The sequence below is a fragment of the Convolutriloba macropyga genome, chromosome 5 (assembly GCF_964194025.1).
Source record: "Convolutriloba macropyga chromosome 5, txConMacr16.3, whole genome shotgun sequence".
Classification (NCBI taxonomy): domain Eukaryota; kingdom Metazoa; phylum Xenacoelomorpha; order Acoela; family Convolutidae; genus Convolutriloba; species Convolutriloba macropyga.
In genome coordinates, this window is record NC_134472.1 from 71,486,550 (window position 1) to 71,496,598 (window position 10,049).

Genomic DNA, 10,049 nt, shown 5'->3' on the forward strand with positions numbered 1-10,049 from the left:
ATTAGGTTTTTTTAAAAAAAAAAAATTTGTCACTCAGCCCAGAAATTAATATAGGTGAATCGTACTAGGAAATTAGACTAAAACAACCGAGTAGATTGTGATTTAACGAAATTTCTTATACAATTCTCCTAAAGAATTTTTATTGACATGCGAATTTTATTTTGAAAACGCTATTTTGCTATTTTGCGCACAATAAGATTTCTATGCATTTTAGGCATAACCCTGACTTTTTCCATTCGGAGTAATACTGGGTTTTATTGGTTATTTTTCAGCGAGGTATCTTCGTTTCATCACTGGTAGCTTTGAAATTGTATTTTTAAGGACCCTTTCGGCGTCAACGTACCCAACATCGAGCCATTAGTTTTGTTCAAATAACATTCACGATGCTTTGAAAATATTCGACAGCAATCTGTGTTTCATTCGTAAATATGGATACTACTCTCAACTTAACATAAAGTTTCCCATGAACTCCAAAAAATTCACTAATTTAACCCATTACGCAGAAAAAATCAGGTCTGAATTTTTTCTGCCGGAGAAAACTCAATTATTGCATTTCTTCTGCATTTCTTCAATCTGGCAAAAAATCTCTGATGCGAAAGATCGACTCTGGAGCGTTTTTTGCGATCTTAAAACAATTTTTGAGGTTTTATCATCTCAGAGAATATAGTATGTGCAGTTTAAAATGGTAATTTATTCATTTTCTGTTTACTTACAAACATATATTTGTATAATTTTATTCAATTTTTTCTGTCTATCAACTCATTTCGGATGGAGTGAATAGTTTTGAAACATGGAAAAAGTAAACAAAAAGTGACAAATTTGAGAACATAAATCTAATTTACCAGGCTTTGCTTCAATAGTTTCCCCGAGTTGGGCTCCCTGTAAATCCCATAGATAGTAATCTACGACGATGGATTTTATTTGATCAGAGAAAAGTGCTAATGAACCATCGATGGCCAATCAATGAACTTTTAATGAAATTTCTTTGATAAAAAATTCATTAAAAGTCTATTGAATGGTCATCGATGGTTCATTACCACTTTTCTCTGATCATAGCCCGAGGTGAGGTGGTGGAAGTATGAACCGGGTGATCCAGACAAAAGTTTGGCCATGATTCGAACTTCTGCGAATAGGCGCGAATTATTGCGATGTAATTCGAAAAACGCGTTCTTATCTCGACTCTGCCGGACCATGTAAAATTTCGCAACTATGATCGGAAGGTGCGACGATTCGAAATTGTGCGACTATGATCAGGAAAAAAATCGGTCAAAATAAGGTAAAATCATATTTAACATTTTAATTTTTAATGGTTAAATTTACCCAGGATGAAACCCGCGACCCAAGACAGGTATTGGCCAGACCGACTTGGGTCGCGGACAGGGGGGTCCGGTGCGACCGTCCACAATGGTCTGGAAAAAATTTTGGTCGCGCGTTCCGTCTGGCCAATGGCAATTTTAGTCTGTTCGGTCTGGCGAATACCCATATTTCGGTCTGTTCGGTCTGGCCAATACCCATATTTCGGTCTGTTCGGTCTGGCCAATACCCATATTTCGGTCTGTTCGGTCTGGCCAATACCCATATTTCGGTCTGTTCGGTCTGGCCAATACCCAAAATTTGGCCTGTTCGGTCTGGCCAATACCCATATTTTGGTCTGTTCGGTCTGGCCAATACCCATATTTCGGTCTGTTGGGTCTGGCCAATACCCATATTTCTGTCTGTTCGGTCTGGCCAATACCCATATTTCGTTCTGTTTGTTCTGGCCAATACCTAATTTCAAGGCCTAGAGGTCCAGCCAAATAAGAGCCAAATTGTATGAATGCGTGCTGTATTGACTGTTTTTCAAAATAGCAGCCCATAAATGGTAAACGACATCTACTTCTAGATGATTAGAGTACTTCATTAACCTTCTTTTGAAATTTGCATTTGTCTTTAATTCGGCGGTTTTTTTTCAAATGGCCATTAATCTTGACAACGGTCTGGCGGATGGTCTGGCCTACGGTCTGGACAAGGGTCTGGCGTAGGGTCTGTTCGGTCTGGCCATTGGTCTGGACAACGGTCTGGCCGATGGTCTGGCCTATGGTCTGGACAATGGTCTGGCCTAAGGTCTGTTCAGTCTGGCCATTAATTTTGACAACGGTCTGGCGGATGGTCTGGCCTACGGTCTGGACAATGATCTGACCTAGGGTCTGTTCGGTCTGGCCATTGGTCTGGACAACGGTCTGGCCGATGGTCTGGACAATGTCTGGTCAGTCTGGCCAATGGTGTCCAAAGTCTGTTCAGTCTGGCCAATGGTGGCCAAAGTCTGCTCGGTCTGGCCAATACCTATCTTTGCGAATTGTCGGTCTGGCCAATACCTGTTTTGGGTATGGTCGGTCTGGCCAATACCTGTCTTGGGTCGACCGGACTTCATCCTGGGTAAATAAAACACTTCCAGAAAAAATGCATTAACGATGCGTTTAATGGTCTAATAAACAAGAATCAAGTTAACAAGAATCATTTTTTATACTTTATGTCAACAATTTCAGGGAAGCTGTATCAATGAATTGCGAGGTGTTACAGTTTGCCGTTGATGCAACAAATTATGCAAAGAATGAATCAAATTCACAGCTAAAACCTAAAAATGCTTCAAATAGATAACTCTAGATAACAGATAAATTAAGATAACAATTTGTTTATCGATGGGAAAGCATGGGTTTTCACTGGCTTATAGAAAATGCATCGATGGTCATCAGTAATTATTGAAACTCCATGTCAGGCAATGCGTTGCTCCGGATCCGTGCCGAGGGTAAACTTGATCCATGCAACAGATTGACCAGATCGAGTTGTAAGTTTTTGTTCCGCAACAACTTTTTTCCCATTTATTTTCTTCATTAATGACACCGTCGCAACAGATGCCAGAATTGTAGGTCTCGCCTCCGCAGCAAACCTTCCATCGACCTGGATGAATGACTGCGTCGCAACAGGTGGTGTTTCGATGATCATGTATTTTGGTTCCGCAGCAACTTTTGTCTGCCCTGTTGTGAACGGTGCCTCCACAACAGGCTTGAAACTTTGCGTCATAAGCCTGAAAATTTTATGCACGCTGCTGTCAACAACGGAACGGAAAATCGTTTTTGTCAAGCTACTACAGAAAAGGTTCATGTTTTTCGGCTGTAGCTTGAAACAAAAAACATAGCCGGAAGAATTCCGGAAGCGACTCGAAGCACCAAAATTTCACGAAAAGCTGAAGCCATTACCTTTTGTATTAAACCATTAACTCATTACCTCACCCCGGGTCTGATCTAAAAATCGTTGGAATTTAAACCACTGTCACCAAGAGAAAGAAAATGCAGCAAAATTTTATTATTGAAAACGTTTGGTAACGTTAAAAAAGTCTGAAATTTTTAGGATGGTCAAAAAACTGATAGCCTGACAAAGCTGAGAGGACCATCAATTGCCCTCAGATAATTAATGATTCTAACCTCAAAAAGATCGCGAAAGCAAACGGCAGATAAAAACTTTTCAAAAAAGACAGGAAAGTCAAAATTATTCAAAAAAGTGCTCAAAATTAAGAATCTGAGAACCACTACAATTAGATTTCTAATCACGGCAATTAAGATAAAAATAATACATAATTCTTACTTGTTGTATATATGCTAGACAACATGATTTCATGCTAATTCAAAAATTAAATTAATCAGAAAAAAAAGCAACAGAATAATATTCAAAGGCAAAAAATCGTCTAAAAACAATACCAAGCCCGGAAAAAATTGCAATGAATAGTAATAAGTAGAAATGTTGAAAAAAACTTTCTAGCAAAGTCCCAGTACTGCCTTATTTTGAATTAAATCAATTGCAAACCGAAGAAACCAAGATCTAAGAAAAAGCTGAATTCATTCATTTTTTTAACAACTGAAAAAATCATTATAACGAATAAAAAAGTAGGTGCCAGGACAAAACTAGAATGATACAAACAAGAATGTGAAGAATATGGACACAATGTTAGGAACACCGTAACAAAAAGATCAATTCTTGATTTTTGAAAGTTAAAAATCAAATTTAAAAAAATCAAGAAAAACGAGTACATTTAATTGATCAGCATTCGAGACATAGAAAAGACAACAAGTCATTCGAGACCAAATCCAACTTGCTGAACAGAATAAAACAAGAAAAAGCAGAATTCAGACATACGAAACAATGAAACATTTTGCAAAAAAAGTGGTCAAAAAATATTTAAGACTGCATTTATGAAAAAAATTTATCTGTTTTTTTCAAAAACTTAACATCACAAAAATGATTGAAATTTCATTGAAACAAAATTAAAGTCCCTCATGTTCCCCAAAATACTATTTCTAGTAATTAAAAGCAAAATACAAACAAAAAACTGAAAAAAACTGCCAAAAAACTACGAAAATCGGATTAGCAAATGTACAATTTTATGAAACAAAATTACATCGAGGTAGAAAGAGGCATTGAGTATATGAATTATCAAAGGGAAGTTGCCATATTAACTGATTTTTGACAAAAAACAGCTAAAAGATCCAAAAATGAAGAAATTAATAGAAAAAAAGCCAAAAATTAACTAAAAAATCAAGAAATATGTGCCAATTTCGCATTTGAAACGCAATTTCAGGCTATGCAAAATACTGTGCTATCAATTTTCGGGGTTTAAATTTCAACATAGCATCAATTAAAAATTATTTCTACAAAAAACCAAATTACAAGCAAAAAAACTAGGCCACTTAGACGAAAAAACAGCTAAAAACCGTTATCTATATGTGCCATTCAGTCAAAAACTACTTTTCAATGTCAAAAAGTCATTCACTAAACGCAGCGCATGATCAAAAAACTTCTCTCGCTCAGAAAAAATTAGTTCACACTGCAATTTTACTCGCTTTCGCTTTTAGGTCAAAACATCGTCTGAACGAATAGTACTTCCGGTAAAAAAAACCTTAAGAAAACCAATACTCCTCTTCGAGTCGTAGAAAAAAAAACAAGTAAAAACAATTGAGTATTCAGAAGAAGCAAAAATGCTTAGAAGATTCTCGTTACGAAAGAAAAAATAGTAGCGCTTGAATAAGTGAAAACTATTATCAAGAAAGTTTTCTCTAAAACCTGCTTCAATTTAAAACTAAACCATTTAGGTTGCATTTTTTTCGCAATGCATGTTAGTAATTATCATAATCAATTCGATCATATGGCTCAAACTGTTAACGGGACAAAATTTTTCCCAATTTTTCTCCTGCAACATCCTTAAAACTGTAACTTGGTAAAGCGATGGAACTAAATAGCTTGTAAAAGTCAAAATGAGGTTAAGCAGTTGTATTAGAAGCAGTTGTATCCTTTATGAGATTTGTTTTCCACTGTGACAATCAATACTGAATCAGCGCGTAAATTTTGGTAGCTTAAATACCTGTGATGTTAAACCAAAAACTCTTTGAAGCACATATTATTGAAGAACATCTTGATCTAAATTTTTATTCATTTTTTAGCCGAAAAAAACATATTTCTATTGAACTCGGTTGTTTTTTTCTGGGTCAAGCTAACCTTAAACATCTGCTGACTGACCCAAAAATTACAGACAAATGGGAAATCCAAATACAGATTCGATTATGAAGGGTTTGCGCAAACTTCAGAGCCGATTTTAAAGAAATTTTTTTTCGAACTTTTTTCACCGGTTATTATCGAATGGGAAACCAGATCTAGTTTATTTGCGAAATCAATCATCATAGACATTAGGAAAAGTTTAAAAAACAAGTTGGGTAGGGAACACTCCTTGAATCGATGCTAAACAACTGCCTTTCATTTTTGTTTTCAAAAGTTTACAAATTTGCAAACGAAAAAACAAAACTTTTCGAATACTGTTTTTCATCCAGCAAAGCTATACCAATTGCTCTAGCTGACTCAGACTTTTTGTGTTCTCTGCGAAAAGATTTATGGAAACTGTTCCTCTTTATCCTAAACGCCAATCAATGCACCAACATGAACCTGACAAATCAATTATTTTACTGTTCTAACACTTGCAAAGAAAACATTTATCTTTACGAAAATCTTAAAATTTGCGAAGTCAATTTTTTTCCTAAAAGTTTTGACAATTATGCGGTTGGGAAGATGAGTTAAGTAAACAAAATCTAGCAAACTCATAATTGACACTCGGCACACGAACTCTTTACTCAAAATGAGTCTGAAAATATGTGTGAAAAAAATTCAAGCTTTAATTTAACAGAGTTCAAAAGTTGATCATGGAAGCCAAAAGTTTTTTTAAAAGCAACTGTTAAATTATAGTCATTTGTAAGATCAATGTAAAATTATAGCACAGAAGTTAGCTTTGCATTTCGGATCGACGCAAAAGTTTAATTGTTGAAATTAGGTAGCTGAACACTAAGTTTAACTCTAAACCATATAAGATCAAAACTCAAAACTAAGCACTGAATTTATGATCTACGCTTAAAAATTCTAAAATTATTCAATGTAGACGCTTAAAAACTGAAAGTTAAGTTTGATCAACGCTAGTATAAAAGCAAAATTATATAATATCTACGCTTAGAAACGCAAAATTATGTAAGATGAACGCTAAATTAAACACAAAATTATGTAAGATCTACGATTAGAAACCGCAATACGTTCTTTTCAACTCCTCAAGCCTAGATGTCATATAAACTCAACGACCAATCTTACATAAATTTGCCTCGTCCGGGCGGTAAAAGCAATAGCTTGTCTATGAAAGAAATTTTTTTTCTGTGTGTTTTTATTTGTATGTTCATAAAAAGGCCTGCGTCATAAATGAACTCAAACGCAGACCTTGACTTTAAAATACTTCAAGGCATGTGTTACGTAAGGTTCAGAGCTCCAAAGCTTTATTATGTAAGATTTTTAGCTGGGTTTATCGATATGGCTCCCAGACCGGGTTTGTCGAACCGGGGTCCCAGATTCAAGATTTCCGCTAAAAGATTACCTGAGTACCGCAGCAATACTCGCCCAACCCATAGTTTACAACTCCTCCACAACAAGTTCTCAACCTGGGATTGAATGCCTGGGTTCCGCAACACGATTGCCATGGTCGAGTGCTAACCACGCCCTGGCAGCACGTTTGGGACCTAGGATGATATGTTTCGGTTCCACAGCAAAATTGTCCAGGCTTGTTATGAAGAATTCCGTTACAACAAGTCTTGTGCCTGCGGTCATAGTGACCACACATACCATCACATTTGATATTGGATATGAGTTGAAGCAATAATAGAAGTGCTACAATTTTCGAAAAAACTCTCATTTTTGATATTTGGTTATGTCTCGGATCTTCAAACTCTCAACTGCTTCAGTTGCAATTTATGCAATTTCTGCGGTTCTTTCTTTGGTATATTTGATTGTGTCACGTGACTACATGTCTTAATTTTTCCTATCTTTACTTCTAACTGTCAAATAACATTACCGTGGTCTGAGCACAACGAAAGTAAACATATCGCGTCGCAGAATCGCCGCTACTTATCTTAGTCAGGTCTGAAATATCAGCCAACGATGTAAGACGTTAGGGTTCTGCTTATTAAGAGTCAATAGATTGTTACATAACTAAACTTAAGGACATAAGCTTGACAAAAGAGCTCGAAAAAAAATGAACAAGGCTAATGGGTAATGTGCATTCACAGATAAGGTTCCAAATATCTTATGCCGAAAAAATTATCAGAAATTGTATAAAAATAACAAGGCTTAAAAACACGCAAATCTACAAATATTTATCTGATGATAATCATCTGCCTACTGCTAGTGCGTATTGGCCCAAAAAATATCAAGCACTTCAAATTCCATGATTTTTGTCTTTTCCGATTTCGACTTTTCCCACTGTTGTTGTTCACGCATCTTGCAAATATTTTAACTGAATTGTTCTTCTCAAAAAGTCATCTTTTAAAACAAATTAAGGTTGAAGTTAAACAAGGAAATTAGAAGCAGAGAAGTAAAAGTGTCATAACTAATAGCGTCGGAGGAATCGCTCTCAAACGACCGGCCTGTTACGAGAGTTTAAACTGCGAGAGTTTAGACTTACTGGTTACTAGAGCGAAAAAAGGGGCTTCGACTCTGTTTACTTTAATGATAACTGAAATTTGGTCTTCTTCACAGATCAAAAGTATGAAGAACAAAACTCAACTCATCGCTATTTTAACCCATTGATTGAAATTTAAACAAATTATAATTTGAAAAATTATTAGACGCAGGAAATGACTTACAGAGGAAATTAGCTGTCGAAAGCAGAAAACCAGGAAAGACTGGCAAAGCCGAAAACATCTGATCAAACAAACTCATCAATACTTTCTCAAACACAAACTCAAAAAAATCCATTCTTTTTTTCACTATTGGTGTATAAGGATCGTTTGAGTTGCTTTGAACTCGCATAATTCATATATTTTACACAAGTCGGAAATTGGATGCTGAATCATTGACAATATTTCTTATCCCTACTGATAGAAAAAACTTAATTCAACCACTTAATAACGTTAAAGCAATTTGATAATTCAGAGAAAAAATTCAAAGCACTCAGCATTGCAATATAGAAAGATCTAACCACATAATCGAATTGATCTGTTCATTTATCTAATGTTGAACGCAAAAAAAAAACAATTACTTTTTTTACAAAAATTTCTTAGTTTCTGCCACTGACATTAATGACAATAGAAATTGATAAAGAGCCTAACGATGAATCCAAAATAACTTATACTTTTCCAAAAATAAGCAAAACTAGCAATCACTAAAGTACTATCAATAAAATTTTATTAGATGTGCTGCAAAAAAGCGTGCGTGGGAGGAGAATAGAAACCGATCTAGGGCAAAAAACTATCAGCTTTTTCATCTCCTTCCTGTTGTCCTAGCAAAAATTCATGACAATGCAGTAGTCATAGCAATAATTTAAGATATAGTTACAGTTATTGTCATCGTCATGTCAAAAACGGAGTACCCGAGGACTGAAATATCAAAATAAACATCAATGTACAAAAACTGTAGCGGTTAACATCTTTCTTCCATTGACTGAGCAAAAACTGTCGCAAAGATAAACGGAATTGAGCGGTGATTAAGCTGTTTCTGTGTTTCGAATTTTGAAAGTTCTCGAGCAGTAAACCGAAAATTTGCGTTTTGAGCAGTAATTTACTTTCCACTGTTTCCTGTGCCTCTAATTAGCCTGCGCTGCTATTCAACTGCAACTATCGACGCTTCAGTAAGTTCAACTCGTGCGAACAAAAATCAATTCCAAACTAAAGTTTAGATAAAGACATTTTTTTAATAAACAGTTCCTGTGCAATTTGCTGTGAAATTTTTTCTCTATCCGATTGAAATGGTATACATAAAGAGCCAGTTTTGTTTGAGCAGTAGAAAAACCAGTTCATCTTAAATTTGGAAAAACTATGCTTTAAATATATAGAGAAAGAAACTGCAATGCAACAGTACAGTAAAAATATGATGGATACATATGTTCAATTGTTTTTCGCAAAACGATACGAAGCGTTGTGAAACTTTCTTTGTCGTAAGTGGGAGACAAACTTTACCGGACTTTAGGATTGCAGAACTGGACAGTAAAGCACAATCTTGTGTAGATTGCGTTTCAGAAAACGCAGGAAGCTACGAAGAGCATTAACAATAACTCAAAATCTACGGTCAACGAAGCTACAATCACGTTAAAACCTCAACTGGAACAAAAATATTTTACAAAGTTAAATTTTCAGTACCCAGGCGGACCAGAAACAAATTAGGTTGCTTTTAAACTACAGAATAAATAAAATTAATATCTCAAGTTGTCACAATAACCTAGAAAAGCATTTTAAGACTTGATAAGAGCAGATAAAAATTTTAAAGGAATTTCAAACAGTCTAACGTTTAATTCGGAACGGTGATTGGCTCAACAAACTCAAAACAAACTCAAGATCAACCATCAGTTCAGTTCGTTTTTAACAGTTTAGAAAACTCAATAAAAAAGGTATGGGGTTTGTACAAGCTCAACTAAGAACAAAAAAATTCTTCTAGACCGACTGCCTATCAAATATCCACTGACAAAAAACTATGTCGTATCATCAAAGTCAAACAATACT

At 35.4% G+C, this 10,049-nt stretch overlaps 1 protein-coding gene across 1 annotated transcript; it reads right to left on the reverse strand.

The window, feature by feature from the left end:
* Positions 1-2,428: 2,428 nt before the first annotated feature.
* Positions 2,429-7,315, reverse strand: LOC142340226 (uncharacterized). Its single transcript, XM_075390749.1, has 2 exons — positions 6,935-7,315; positions 2,429-3,064 (listed from the first exon to the last, which is right to left on the reverse strand). Exons 1-2 carry the CDS (start codon positions 6,964-6,966, stop codon positions 2,752-2,754), a joined length of 345 nt encoding a protein of 114 aa, XP_075246864.1. The 5' UTR covers positions 6,967-7,315; the 3' UTR covers positions 2,429-2,751.
* Positions 7,316-10,049: the final 2,734 nt, after the last annotated feature.